General features: G+C 39.8%; 1 protein-coding gene across 2 annotated transcripts in view; it reads right to left on the bottom strand.

The window, feature by feature from the left end:
• The window catches only part of ANKFN1 (ankyrin repeat and fibronectin type III domain containing 1), a 380,611-nt gene that overhangs the window by 20,976 nt on the left and 343,674 nt on the right, over positions 1 to 15,961 (bottom strand). For both annotated transcript variants that reach the window (XM_032280102.1, XM_032280101.1), the window contains exons 18-19: positions 13,634 to 13,800; positions 6,663 to 6,879 (exon numbers count right to left, since the gene is read on the bottom strand). In XM_032280102.1, coding sequence (XP_032135993.1) covers positions 6,663 to 6,879; positions 13,634 to 13,800 — 384 coding nt within the window. The remainder of the gene's footprint in view (positions 1 to 6,662; positions 6,880 to 13,633; positions 13,801 to 15,961) is intronic.

Genomic DNA, 15,961 nt, shown 5'->3' with positions numbered 1-15,961 from the left:
TCACATATGAGATATATATTTATATCTCATATATGAGATATATAAATATATTTATATATCTCTCTCACATATGAGGTGTATATAAATATACATATTTATATATATCTTTCTCTTATATATGATATATATATATATAAGTATATATATATATCTCTCTCTCTCTCTCTCTCTCCCAAGTGTATATATATATATTCTTGCTTTCTTGCTTTACTGGACTTATTTCAACCTCCAGCCCAACACCAACTCAAAGTAGTAATATCAGCATACTTGTCTTTGTAGTTCTGGTGAGAAATGTGCTCTGTTTTATTGGCTTGGTTGTAGGTTTTTATTTCTCTTTTATTTTTTGAAGAGACCATCTCCTAGCATTAAAGGAAAGGTTTTTTCTTTATATCCAGTTTTTACATGATGAATGATTCCTCGATATTTCATAATTTGTGTGGCTGAATTCCTCTTGAATTTATTAAATGCTTCCTGCACATCTTCTGTGATTATTATGTGTACTTACTGATAAAAATCAAGTACCTAGAACTGCACCTGGCCCATGATGGTACCTAATAAATACTTCAATGAAATTATGCATTGATGCATGTCTACAGTCCTAACTGAGGCAGGAGAATTGCTTAAGCCCAGGAGGCAGAGGTTGCTGTGAGTCAAGATCCCACCACTGCACTCAAGCCTGGGCAACACAAGCAAAACTCCATCTAAAAAAAAAAATCTGATGACTTGAAGAATACCAATTAACAATTCTTTTATGTTGCACATTTAGTGCCTTACATATAATTTAATTAGTAATAATTTAATTAGTATGATTAATTAAAAAGTAAATAATAAGATGCATTTCTAGTATCTTATTCTGTGTTTGTCTCATTGCGTTTCCCTCTCTTCATATTGATCATATTTTTATTTAAATTATTTTATTCTTAATGTTAAAAAACAGAAGATATTAATATTATTGAAATTCTCTCCACCCTAAATAGAGAATAACATATTAAGATCATTAAAATATAAACCAGTAATCAGATCCACGTCAAGGTTTTACTGTGAGAATGCTGTTGATAATAAAGGTGAATAATAATTTCTTGTATGGTATCTTCTGCTGGTGATGATCTGGTCCAGTAGATTTTCTAACCTACATTTTAGAGTGAATTAGTAAATGATATAATTGCTTTATTGTAGCTCCCAGAACATGAGATAGAACTAAATCAAGAGAAGACCTAGTTATAACTGTAGTAACCTAGGAAGGAGATGCAAAAGAGCTTGAATGTGAAGTGGTAAATATTATCTCCTTGGTTCACGGACCCACACTTGGGAAACACTGCTCTAGTGGGAATCTAAATATTTGACTTGCATGGTGATTGTATTATTTATTAGAAGACTTAGTGGAACCTATTGCTTAGAGTGGGATACCCCTCCCAGAACAGTCTGGGAAAATCTCCAGGATGCCAGCCAGGGCACTGAGGAGAGTTTCCAAGGACTTAGGCCACTGCTGCTCCCTCCCTTCCTGGAAAAGAATGCAAAGTGCAGCTTCCATCCCCAGATTCTGGCTATATGCTTCATTAACCATTGTAGGCACCTTGCCCAGTTGTTATTTTAATAAACCTGCTTATGCTCCTCAACTTCCCCGAGAGGACCCATTGGGCCAGCCAGCACTGGTAGAACCTTGAATTTCCCCTCTGGTTGACCCAGGAGCTGTTTGATGAAAGTTCTCCTCATAGTATTAGTGCTGGCTTAGGAAGCTTGGCTTTCTTGCCATTGTAATGAGTGTTGTAACTCCTGGCCTCTGTGGGTCAGGCCAACAACAGCAGAGTAGAGTTGATGTGGATTTTGAGGGCGTTATGGGGAGATGACATTTCAGGAAAGAATAATTGACTTAAAGCTATTGCTTTTCTCTGAAAGGCAGGGGGCATGGCAGGACAGAAAGAAAAGAATAAGAATCCATATTTGCCCTAAAATCTATTTTCACAGTTTTAACGTACTGCTGTCTAAATTTATGTATATATATAATTGCGCTTCAGTGAATTTATTTCCACTGTGTTTAAGTAGAATTTAAATAATTTATAAATGAAAACTTTTACTGAATCTTTCATCAGGCCTTGGGTAGAACCTCTGGGGTTTCTTCACCTTCTAATTTCCCAAGAGAAATAATATCTCCAGTTCCTGTTGATTTTTTGAGCTATTTATTTTATGCTATAGTGTTCTTAACATCATCTGTAAAAAGATTACCAAGATTTACATTTGGAAGATCAGGATAACCTTCAAAGGCATCTGCAGGAAACAACACCCCCCTCCCCTCTATTGCCTCACCCATGTGTCACTAGGAGAAACAGCAGTATTGGAAAAAAAAATTGCTGCTGCCTGTGACCACTATACCCACAGAAAAGGAGTGGGAGAGAAAATACCCATGTGATGGACCAAATCATTCTACCCCTGCCTTGAGCTGCCTTTTCTAGGAGCCAACTTTCTCTCTTGGGTCCTTGAGAGATGCTTAATTTTAATTGACCCAGGGGAGTTCTACTTTGTGTTTTGAAAACCACACAGGAATGGGAAGCGAAGGAGTTCTACTCTCCACACCCCCGCCACCCCAACAGATTTACACAAACAAATTCAGGATACTCACGAGCCTTAAAACAGAATCTCGGGCTGGCATCAGAGGCTAGGTTTGTGATAGGCTCTATGTTTCTAGCAGGCTCCTTAGAATTTAGTGAACCCTATACACACAGAATAGAATTGTGCTGCAAACTTTGACCTGTGGGTAACCCAGCAGGTATGTACCTCTAAACTGCATTTTCCCCTCTTCATAAATGGCTTTTGAACAATTCAAAGTGGTCACACTTGTGGAAAGGACAGAGTATGCAGTGACAGATTTCATTGCTCCGAAATGCTTCTGCTTTTGTGTGGGGTAGGACACTAAATGTTTCTCCCCAGCTTTCAACAGCACTTCCCCGTCACTGGGTTCCATTTGTCATTTGCTGCTTTCCACATCTTTGTGTTTCATAGCTCATGGAATCTTGGCTTCCAAGAAGTAAATGGACCCAAGAGAGAGTTATATTTTAAGAAACGGAATGATGATCGCTCACATTTTAAGTTAATAATAAAATCTGAATGTAATTGGCCAGATCCTCTTAGCAGGGAGTGGTGCAGCCCGTCCTCAGGCCAACGTGAGAGTTTGGCACTTCTGTGGCATAGAGAAGGCCACCCTCATACAGCCAGGGAGGAATCCACTAAGGACCCTGTGGCCAGGAGAAGTTTAAACACTGGGAAGTTTCTGTGAGCTGAGAGGGCAGACAAGGGCTGCGAAGGTGGAAACGAAGAGTTGTTTGTAGAGTTAAACAAACTGGGGAACATCATAGCATACGTAGCTTTCCTGCCTTAAAAAATGCCCTTTCAACCCTACGCTTCTCTAGCTACTACCTTCCCTCCTTCTTCCCTTTTGCAGCCAAGATTTTAAAACAGTGAAAATTCCTGTCCTGCTTCTTTACCTCCCATTTACTCCCTGATTTGCTTCTGTTCAGTTTCTATTTCTTTCCCTTCAAAAACTGCTCTCATCTAGATCACTGATGACTTCCTTGTTGAGAAAAGCAAAACAACAGAAGCTTTACAGTTTTTGAATTTAAGCTTTCTGTATACACTTTGATTCTGTGACACTACTCTCTTATTATTATTATTATTTTTATTTTATTGATTTATTTTTGAGACCGAGTTTCGCTCTTGTTACCCAGGCTGGAGTGCAATGGCGTGATCTCAGCTCGCCACAACCTCCGCCTCCTGGGTTCAGGCAATTCTCTTGCCTCAACCTCCTGAGTAGCTGGGACTACAGGCACGCGCCACCATGCCCAGCTAATTTTTTGTATTTTTTTAAATAGAAATGGGGTTTCACCATGTCGACCAGGATGGTCTCGATCTCTTGACCTTGTGGTCCACCTGCCTTGGCCTCCCAAAGTATTATAATTTTTTATTCTTCTTTCTCTGGTTGTTCCTTTTTAGTCTAAGAGGTCTTGCTGCTCCATTCCACAGGAATCCTTCCACAGTCTCTTCTTCATATTCTATCTACTCTTTCTAGGGAATCCCAAGCATTTTCCTAGCTTCAAACATCATTCGCATGTCAACAAATTCTTAAATCTACATTGTTAGCCCAGTTTTCTTTCCTGAGTTCTAGCCTCCATGCAGCTTGTTTTCTCCTGAATGTTTCTTTTTGTACAGAGTGTTCCGCAACCAATGCAAATTCAACATGCCCAGCCACCCCAGCTTGTTTTTCCTTGTTTCTTACCTTTTTCTGGTAAGTGCCATCATGATACCCCAAGGCACACAAGCCAGAAAACGTGGTTATCTCCTTTGTTAATAAATTTCTACTTTGTCGCCCCGCTTCAATATTTCCCCCCATGGTCTCTTCATACAGCAACCAGATTTGATTTTAAAGAGTAATTCAGATTTTTATCAATCCTTGCTTAAAAGTTTCCAATGGCTTTCCATCACAAACAGGATAAAATCCAGACTTTTTACTACGGCTTACAGAACCCTGCCTAGTCTGGCTTCTGTCTTGCTCTCTACCCTCTCTCTCACAACCCCCCCTTTTGTTCACTGTGCATCCAAGACCTTGGCCTTCTTTCTATCCCTCACCTACCTCAGGGCCTTTTGCTGTTTTATTTTCTGGAATATTCCAACTCCAAATCTTTGCATTACTAGCTTATTCTTCTGGGGTTGGTTCAAATGTCGTCCTTCCAGATAGGCCTCTGCTGATCATCATCCTAGTGAATTCAACACAACTCTTCCTGCCTACTCCCACCCCTCCTGCTGTTTTGTATTATACATTGGAATTTTCATGATCTGAAATTATCTTGTTTGTTTATGTTTTCATTGTTTGTCCCTCTTTCTAGAATGTAAGTAAGCTCTATGGAAGCATACATTGCTTTATTTATCACTGTATCTGTGTTATTTTGAAGAGAGTCTGGCACATAGAGCGTGGCCAGCAGTAAATATTTTTTTTTTAAGTAGAAAAAAACAAACAATGTTCTTAGATCCTGAGTTTCAGCCAAACTGCCTGCAGTTCCCTAAACCACAAACAGTTGTTATACAATCTGCTTTCTCTGCTTCTAGTGTTCTTCTCTTTCCTGTTTTTCTGTTCAACTCCTGCTTATCCTTCATACCAGATTTTGTCACCTCCTCCAGGAAGCTCTCTTTGATCACAGGAGTTTAAGATTTAGTGCCTCGGATAAACTTCATAGCAGGTATGCAATTACCAGGTAATTTTTTGTTAATGTATCTGTTTCTCTCATTAGCTTAACTTCTGGCAGAGATGATATTTTATTTGTATCCCTAGCCCAGTGGTAGTCTATAAAAATGTACTCTAGAAACTACTTAAATATTTTGTTGAGTTATTTGCTAAGTCATAGACTCCTTTGATAATGTAAATTAGCTGTCTACTAAGTTCTTCCATCTGCCAAGTTTTGACTTTACACATTGGAGTTTTAAAAATACAGGTGCACACACAAACTTACTCACAGAAAAGGCTCAGATTCCCACTAAACTTTTCTGTAATAAAAATAACATTAAAGATGATATTGACAGTATATTGTCCATTATATGCCATGCATCTTTGAGATACCTTATTCACAAGTAACTCTTCAAGGTATAGATATTATTCTCATTTTACACACGTGAAAACTGAGCCTCAGATGTAGTAATCTGTTCAAACTCATACACCTAGTAAAACAAAGCTGGGATTTGAATCCAGGTCTCTGATTTCTAAGCGCAAGCTCTTTCTGTTACACCATGCCGCCCCCTATGGGACAAGTCCACAAATCTGGGCTATTTATTAAAAATATTATTATGAAGCTTACAAAATTGGAGCCCTTACAAACTACAGAATCAAGAAAGATGCTTTGAATTGCCACTACTATAATTAATTAGAAAATGGCACTAGTCCTAGCATGGCTGGGCAAGAACTTTTTACTGCCTTTACCTATATGCTTTCTTCTGCTTAAAGCATAGAGGTATTTTGTAGAAATTTATATTAACCCAGTTATGTTTTTGCTGTCAGACTTAATACCCAAGGGTGGAGATGAGCTTTGCTAGGTATCTTCTCCAGGTTGTTTATAAGTTCATTATAGCCACGATAAGCCATTTCCATGGACTCGGTTTCAGGATTCTGGTTTATCCAAGGTTCCTCTCTTTCCCACATTCCACTCTAGCACATTGTGCTATGTGGATGGGAAGTTTTTCCTGAACTCTCACCCAGGTTGGGACCTGCTTCCTGCCTCATTCTTGTCAGATGCTATTTAATAGAGGTTGGGCCTGTTCTCCTGCCTTAGTTTGACTAGGTCAGATTCCCTTGGCTTGTGAGGCCCTCATCTGGCATCACAGCAGTCCCCATTCCATCCTTGAAGGCTTATCCCTACTCTGTATCTTTTTGCATCTTGTAAGTGTGAGCTAGAACTGGAATGAATCTTCCCTGCCCCTAAATGGCATCGATTTTGGCTGCTGCTCTAGTTTCCTATTCCTCTACTGTTCTGATTTTGTTTCCCCTATGCTCTTAGACTTTTACCCCTGAGCAATGTTTTCAACCACTTTGTGGAGCCAATGCCTCAGCACAAAAGTCCTCATCAGTGGAGAGAGGACCAAACGTCCAGGGACTGAACAACAGAACTTCAGATCTCATTGCTTACCACTCACTGCCTTTCTTCTGTGCATCTCTGGGGATGGGGGTGGGGACGGAAGACAGTCTATATGTGATGATGATGTAGAATTGATCTTCTTTAGGTTCTGTTCATCAGAGGGGTCTATCAGCTTAGTGATGGGCAAGCCAGAAACTGGTTGTTTGTATCTTGCATACTGTAGAGCATCCATGATCCATCTCATTTCACGCCAGACTTCATCAATTTGCTTTAGAATGAAATGGTAAAAGACACTAAGTTATCAAGGAGTGATTAAAAAGGAATACCTTTCCCTGAGAGTCCGAGATGATCCATTTTCCACAACATTGGTTTTGAGCGAGAGTAAAGTATTTTTAACATAGTTTTTTCAAGCCACAACATATTTTTTTTGGGGGATAATATTTTGTGTTTTGCATATTTTTAACCTGAGAGGCTATGTCATTTAGGGAAAATGTGGAAGAGTTGGATACTAGCTGGTATATACCACTTATTAACTCTGTAATAACTCTTAGCAAGTCACTTGACCTTTTGGAGCCTTAGCTGCTTTACCTGTAAAATGTGGCCAAAACATTTTCCCTTTATACCTCCCAGGGTTGCTGGGATGATGAGTTGAAGTGATGAACTTGAAAGTGCTTTGTAATATTGTGGGGTACGTTGCTCACACATATAAAGGGTTATAATCTCTCAGATTACAATTAAATATTCCTCATTAAGATTGTGAAGGCATATGATAACGTCTGAATTTCAGAATATCTTAAGAAAGAAATGTAGTTCTAGTTCTTATATGTGAACTAAAAAAGCAAAGCTGTACTGGAATATTTTTGTTAAGTAGAGGGTTTTGGACCTTTTTTTTTTTTTTGGACAGAGTTTTGTTCTTGTTGCCCAGGCTGGAGTGTCATGGCATGATCTCGGCTCACCTCAACCTCTGCCTCCTGGGTTCAAGCGATTATCCTGCCTCAGTCTCCCAAGTAGTTGGGATAACAAGCATGAGCCACCATGCCCAGCTACTTTTCTATTTTTTTTGGCAGAGATGGGGTTTCTCCATGTTGACCAGGCTGGTCTTGAACTCCCGGCCTCAGCTAATCCGACTGCCTTGGCCTCCCAAAGGGTTAGAATTACAGGTGTGAACCACCGCGCCTAGCTTACTACTTTCTTACATAAGGAGTAAGTGCTTCTAAAGCACAAAACAGCCTAAACAGCTTATTCTTAAATAATTTAAACATCTTTATATTTCTAGGGTGGTCCATTTTAGATTGTTACATTTTTATTTTTGGTTTACCAAAGCCGTTTTAATGACATTTTAATCATAAAGTACAAAAGCAGTTTCCTTGAAACTATTTGCATAAAATTCACTCAGACTTTTGTGTGTCTTTCTATAAAGATGACAAAAGTTTCCCAGATCTTGATAGACACTGGCCATGAGCTTTCTCATTGTTCTATCTCAAGGAGGGGCTGTTGGTGAAATGCATTTTTTTTTTAATGACCCTGGAGTTTGTGGTCAGCTTTGTATTTAATTTCACTGGATGACCTCGGCAAGCCATTAACTGCTTTGGGCCCATTTACTCAACTGCAAGAAGAGGCAGTTAGTCCACATGATGTCTAAGGTCCCTTCTATTTCTGAAACTTTACGATTTATCTTTGAGGAACACTGGAAATTTGGTGTCACTTAACTTCCAGATAGAAGGTGTTCATTATATGAATAATGCAAGGTTAATCTCTCTCTGATTGTGGAAGTTTTAAAACTAAAACACTACCCAGTGTTAAATTTTATTTTCAAAATTTCTTCATAGGTCTTTAATCTGTACTTAAAACCTGCTCATTAAGACTATCCACAGACCTGGTCCTCCAAACAAACACGGAGTAGGTCTGAAGGTGTGACATTCGGTCCGCCACATTGAGTGAAAAGCTAGCTAGCATGAACTAGTGAATGTCAGTGTATGGTCTACAGCCGTTTTCCTTTGCTTTCTAGTTCTCATCAGTCCCGTGGTGACAAGACTCAGCAGAGTATTCAGGGCCGGTGATGAAAGCACGAGATTGAGCTTCAGGCTTTTTTAGCTTGGTCAGTTGGGCAGGAAGTTCAGCAGTGGGCTGGCCCATGAGGAGGCACTAAGCCATTTTGAAGGGAGAAATCTAAAGTCGGGATAAAGCCAAAGTGGGAATCCCAGATGAGACTCAGATGAAGTTTCCCATTGAGACTGCTGTTCTCTCAGCTGGCTTTTACTGTGCCTGCCTCATGCAGCACAAGCTTGTTGAAAGTTATTTTAAAGGCACCGCATGACTGTGGACAGCTGTTAGAGTGCCTGACAAGGACAGGGATTGTGTTTTTGTTGTTTTTGCTTTTAGCTTTGCAGAGTAGGTATGATTAAAAAAAATGCCTATTTAATGAATGAAGGAATGATCTAATTCTTTAGCTCTCTACTTGCAAACAGAGTTATTACAAGGATTAAGTAAGAAAATGTGGATGAGTGTGTTTTATCAACTATATATTGCTATAAAATTTTCAGTTTTTATAGTGACAATCATGATTACTGTATATGGAACCCCCCCAAGATACATTCATATCCTAATCTCCAGAACCTGTGAATATTATCTGATATGATACAAAGTAAATATTACTTTATATGGCAAAAAGATATGATTAAACTAAGGATTTTGAGAGGAGGAGTTTAACCTGGATTTTCTGTTTGGATTCTAATTCTAAGAAGAAATGTCCTCATAAGGACATTATTATAAGAATGAGGCAGAGGAAGATTTATCAGACATAAGAGAAGGAGCCAATGTGACTACAGAAAGAGACATTGAAGTGATGTGGCCAGAAGTCAAGGAATGCCAGCAGCCACCAGAAACTGAAGAGGCAGAGATTAGATTCTCCTCTAGAGCCTCCAGGGGGAGTGTAGGCTTGACAACACTTTGATTTCAAACTTCTGGTCTCTAGCGCTGTGAGGAAATATATTTCTGTTATTTTTAAACCCAGTTTATGGGAATTTGTTACAGCAACCCTAGGAGGCTAATATAATTATTAATAAATAATCTACCTGCTCTCTTTGGATAAGATTGTTTCAGCTTTATTGCTGAGGATGAATAGAGGGATTTAGTGTAGAAATTTTTTAACAAGTAAGTAGAAACAATATTTACTTCTTAATTTTTCTCAGTGATGTGAAGAGGTCTTAGCTGAAGAAAGATTTTAAAAACCACATGGGTGTAGGGAGACCTGTGGATTGAGTTTAATGAGACTTCGCTAATTGCTCCAAAAGAAGGCCAGTTTTCACCCATTTTACCTTATACTGTTGATCTAAAAGTAACTGACAACATAATCCCCCTGATTTTGAGGTCCAAATTCACCTTCTAAAGACTTGCTGACACATTTTAAAAAAGAAAGACCATGAACTCTCTAGGTCTGTTGATTAAAAGTTCTGCATCCATTTCTCACCCTGCCCTTTAAAAATTTCGGATTTCATCACATAAATTATACTCCTTTCTCTGTACTCAGGCAAGATAATATTTTTATTAAAATGTAAAGGTGATTGGTTTTCTCACAGCACAGCTACAAGGTGCTCGAGGGGATGATAGATTGGCTATATTTAATGAGCTGTGTTTCTATTACAGCTTAGGAGCATTTGAAGCATTACAGTATATAAATTATAGCCTAATTGCCCTTTAGGTTTTAGCAGCTCCAAATATGCCAAGCTCCATGTCTTCACACTTTGACATTTCTGCTGCATGTGCTGTCTATAAAGCCTGTATACCTTATCTATGATTTTCTGTGCCGCCCTTGGTCCAGCCCTCCCCCTCTCTGGCTGCACTCCTTGGCTTCTTTTTCTAACGGTATTCACACAGACTCCCTTGCTCTTTACAATGTTTGGTTTGTGTAGTGACTTCAACACTGTCTTAGATCTGGAATCGTACAAATGCTCTCACAACTGGCGGTCGCCTCTGCAGGTTATGGTGTGTGGTGGGCTGAGCTGTGAACACCAATGGGTGAGTGGCTACAGCTGGTTTTCATTGAGAGCGAGAGAGAAAGAGAGAGAGAGAGAGAGAGAGAGAGAGAGAGCAAGCACAAGCACGTGCAGCAGATGATATTGAATTATCTCCACTCAGTGAAGTTATCCATGTTGGGAAGAGAAAGGTGGTTCATTGAAGGCTTTGGGTGTGGGGAGATGGTCTTGTTTTATTCTGACCAAGAAGTTATATTTTGAACCCTTTGAGAACTGGCTTTTATCCAAGTCTGTGTGTACCTGGCTTACTGGAAGGGAAGTATGTAGAGGGGGCTCTCAAGTTACCTGCTTTGGGAGACCAGAGCAGGCTAGAACTTTGAAGAATTCCCAGCCTGGCCTGCCTTTATCCAGCCCACTTAATGGTGTGATATAAAAGAAAGAGAAAAAGGCAGTGGAACCCTAGGCCACATGAAAAAGAAAGGAGCGAGAGTGGCAGTCAGGGAGTAGGAATGAAGCCAGGGAACTCTGGGAGGAGTTTGAGACCACAACAGACTGAAGAAAGTCAGCCTCCTGGTTGGATGAACATACTGGATTCAGGGAGGCATAAGTGGAATAAGGCAGAAACAGAACCTAAGGCATGGGTAGAGAAGTGCTCCTCTAAAAATACCTCTGGTTGTTAAGTCATAAAATGTTAGAGCCAACTAGACCCAAAGATGTCATCTAGTCCAGTCCTTTCATTTTACACATGAGGAAGCTGCGGCCCCCAGAGATTGAATGAATTGTCCAATACTACAGGATTTATCAGAAGATTTGGGACTAAAAATGTGTGCTTTTTGACTTCTTTTTATTTTTTATTTTTATTTAATAGAGATGAAGTCTCACTGTGTTGCCCAGGCTGGTCTTGAACTTCTGTGCTCAAGAGATCCTCCCATCTCAGCCTCCCAATCTCCTCTGGGACCAACTTCTGATCTGTTGTTATTCTTACTATGCTCCACCATCCCTTATATGGGTTCAAAAATAAGCCAGTCCTTCGTAATCTCCTCATGCTGCATTCTTCCTTTTCCCGCCCCTTCCCCACCACCTATGTTCCATTTTTACTGGAAATGAAATCAATGAAGTAAATGATTTACATTTTTAAATTCTACATTCTCAGGCCAGTGGAGAAAGTAACTTCCTGAAAGTTATTTCTTTATTCTGAGACGTCTCCTAAGATATCTCATTCACAGTATGAGGAAAGTAGGATAATCCTAAAGATTTGTCTGATTGCCATTTTGCAAGTAAATTACAATATTTTCTTCCTATTTTAAACACCTCGAAACTCGCATATTCATAATCAAAGAGTTTCTCATTCTTGTGAATGAATAAATGAGTATATAATTTATTACATGCTTACTACGTGCCAGGCATTTTGCTGAGTGTTTTACATGCGTTATCTCATCGAATTCTCTCAGGAACATTATGAGGTAGCCCTGTTATTATCAACCCTACTTTACAGGTGAGGGGACTGGGACTGATTGGGACTAAGAGAGATTTGTTTGCCCAAAGTTCACAGCATTTCTTCATCTTAAGTCCTCATTACATCTTGTCTGGATAGTTATCACAGCTTCTTATCTGCTTTCCCTGCCTTTAGTCTTCTCCTCAAATCCTTATTTGGTAAGCATGACCAATCAGAGTGAATGCTTACAATAAACAACCCATATGGCTGTACCAATGTACATGGGGAGAATATCCTCCCTGCTTGAATCCATCCTAAACAGAGTTGTGAGAGCCTGTAACTTAACTTTCTTCAAAACTTTGGGTATCTCCCTGTTTTAAAGTACAAATTTCTTATCCGTGGCTTTTGATAAAGCCCTTGTGATCTGCTATCATTGCTATCTTTCATTCGTGCCCAATTTCTACCTCTCATCACTCAATTTATGCCCCAACCAGTCTTGACTACTTATCATTCCCCAAATACTATTTTTCTGCTCTGTCTGCCTTATCTATTTATGCTTTTTCTTTGAATGCTCTACATTCTATTTCACCTCACTGTAGTATAACCCGTCCTTGTAGGCCAAGCTGGCTATCAACTACATCCTCCATGGGAACGTTTACGATACAAGTGAAAGTAAATTTTTACTTCCTTGTGTTGACACAGAACTTGTTTGTTTGTTTTGTTTTGGTATATCTTTTTTGGCCCCTAACACATTTTACAAATAGTATTTACATGCACATTCCTTACCTACCCTGATGGATTTTAAACTCCTTAAGATCAGACACCATGTTTAATTCAACTTTATATCTTGCATACAGTGCCTGACACCTGGTTGTTTAATAAAGATTTATCCAATTGAACTGAATATGTATCAAAGTGATATTTATCATGGGGCTGTTGCTATTCTAACTCCTTTTGTGAACTCAGTAACTGATGGACAGAAAGATCGAAAGATTGGCTAAGGGATTCAGAGAGAACCTCAGGCCAGATCCAAATTCTCTTGACTTCTAGTCAGTACCCCTTTCCCAAGACCCTAAGGTGTCACCATAGGCTTTTCCAGACAAGGTCATGGGCAGGGAACACAATTTCTGATCTTGACAGCCATATGTTAAAGTGTCAATTCTGTTAAAAAGAAGCCCAAAACATGAGGAATTATAGTTCTAATTGGATTTGGGTTAACATAAACTGGCAGGTCGTTTTCTTTTTCTCTGAGATAGTGAGTTAATTGATACAATCTTTCTTTCCATTGGAATTGTCAATGGGCTACAAGGTAAGAATAATATTCTAGTTACTGTTTCTGGGGGGTGATTTTTCTCTCCAGTATGGAAAGCTACCACTAGCTACCATGGTGACTGATTAGAGTTCTTAGTAATATTGTGATTTATCTGTAACTTTTTCTTAAGTCTTTGTTTGGAAACTTATCTCCCTGAGCTCCACATTTTAACCAACTCAATAGGCAACTTACACACTGTGTTCTTTGAATCAGCCTGGACTGTTGTCCTTTCTCAGGTGTGGTTTTCACCCCGTCCACCCTGCCTCTTCTCCCTTCCTCCTACCCCAGAAGAAACAATTACCTGAATGAAATCTAAAACTTGCTGGTGTCTTTGTTTGGCAGCTGCAACCTCGCTGTCTGAGATCGCTTCCCTGAGGGACTGTTGGGTATTCAGAGAATCCAGCTCCACAACAGCAGAAAGACGGCAATACAGACTAATAAATTTCTCTCTGTAGCTGCAAAAATGAACTGGAAAATGGACAAGCAAAATAAAACATGTTAAGATCTGGTATCAAAATAGAGAAATTCATACCTCAGAGAAAACAAGTTGAATGAAAACATGATTTATTAATCCTATCAGTGGAAAATATTAAGCCATAAATAAATTATAAATGTGCTCTTAAGGGGCCAGTTGTCTGGCTTTAGTCAGACAGTATTCCCTTTTAAGGTTTACCAACTCCTAGTAAGGTATGGGGAAGTGGGGTTGGCTAAAGCTGCAGTTATGTAGACTTTCCCTAAAGTTGGGGCTGGTGTCTGTGTGTGTGTGTGTGAGTATGCACACATATACATACACATACTGGGAAAATAAGCTTGCTTATCACTTTAAAGAAAAAAAGCCAAGTAGCAATTTGTAACCTAGTTTTGGTTTTCATGTCTGATTTCCAATACGGATCTTGCTTGCTCCTTTCCAAGGCCAGAACCCCCAGAAGACAGAAGAGATACTTTTCTCAGAGTGTCTTTGGTCTGACTGCAAAACTTCCCCAAGAGCCTACTATGATAGGCTTTGATCCTCTTCTGCCTCTCCCCCTCTTAGCCCTGCTGGATGGATGAGAAGAGCTGTTGCCTGGACAGACCATTTTTTTTTTTTTTTGTCTTCAGCAGGGTTGGCCTTCCTCTCTAAACAGATAATGGGACAGAGGCCACAGGAGAGTCCAGCCTTCATGTCCATCATTTCCCTTCTTCAGGAGGAGCAGAGCAGTGTAGGATTGAGCCTGGTGCAGACAGCTTGGGATGGTCAGATTTCCTATGCTTCTCTGACCAGCTCTGATCATGTACCATAACTTTGTATTCTAGTAGAATGAGAAAAGCACCCTGATTCAGACTAGCACAGTACTGGTTTCTTCCTGGATATTATTGAATTTGGAGACTCATTCTTCAATACCCTCTTTTTCTCTGTTGACCTCTGTCCTGTACCAGTGTGTTCCGTGCTTTGGAAATAGGGCTGTTACAACTCAACAAGTCTGTTGAAACATTTCTATTCTGGCTTCTTTAGTGAGGAATTCTAGGAAGAACATCTAATTACAGGTAGTCATTACAGGTAGTAATTAGATGTTGATTCCTGAGACCCAGATCTGGCCATTTAGGGAAGCTAAAACCACACTACCTCAAAATGGGGTACTGGTCATCTCTCCACCTCAATGAGGAAGCCCTACTTCTCTGCGTACTGAGAGATTTCTGTGCATCCTACAATTCCCATGTTACCACTGCCTACTACTTCCTTGCTTTTTTTTTCTTCTGAGGATAAATCTTAGGTGAATGCCAGGGCAGTGTGCTCTGTCTTCCCTCCCATGGAAGTGGAAGAGAAGAATGGGGTGAGGGTGTGAGGGGCCCATCCTTACTTCAGCTATGCCTCGTTTCAAGGAGGTGTTTCTCAACTCAGGAGCCCTCTGCCCTGGGTTTGATTTTTCTCTGTGGTGTTAGATCCTTCCTTCTTATCTTCTCTGCTCTGTTTAGCACTCTTTTTCTTGCCTAACACAGAGAACTGATTTCATATGCCCTCTCCGTAAATTACAAACTATGGAGCTTCTCTCAAATGACCTAATTCTCATATTATTTCCCTGCTTAGACTTCTACAGAGCTCTCTCTTGACCTGAGGATAAAAACCCAAACATCTCTCCCTATAAGGAAAGCTCCCTGTGATCTAGGACTTGAGTATATTTTCAGTCACGCCTTCCCTCATGCTGCCACCTTCCAGCCCCAGCCCCTCGTCACCCCTAAGCTTTGGTCAAGCTGAACGTATTACGAATCCTTTTATACTTCCATGCCTTTACACATGCCTTTTCCTCATCCTCACATACTTTTCTTTACTAATACCTCCAGGTCAATTGTGATACTTGAAGACTCACCATAAATGTTTTCTTCTCAGTGGGGTTTTCACTGACATCTCCCTGGCAGGTGGAACTAGCTTCTCTCTCTTTTATGCTCCTAGCACACTTGCTTCTAAACATTTCCTGACACGTATCCTACTTCATTGTACTTGTGTTTTCTTGACTGCCTTGGCATTAGATTGTGATTTCTCCAAGGGCAGAAACTATGCCTCCTATTAATTTTTCTTTCCTTGAAACCTGGAACATTGTAGCTTCTTAATTAAGGTTTACTGACCAAATGAATAAACAAATAAATGCATGAA

This window comes from Sapajus apella, unplaced genomic scaffold (assembly GCF_009761245.1).
Source record: "Sapajus apella isolate SASKATOON/1434 unplaced genomic scaffold, GSC_monkey_1.0 scaffold12, whole genome shotgun sequence".
Taxonomy (NCBI): domain Eukaryota; kingdom Metazoa; phylum Chordata; class Mammalia; order Primates; family Cebidae; genus Sapajus; species Sapajus apella.
The sequence above is the reverse complement of the archived record's forward strand: the minus strand, read 5'-3'. Positions and strand labels throughout refer to the sequence as shown.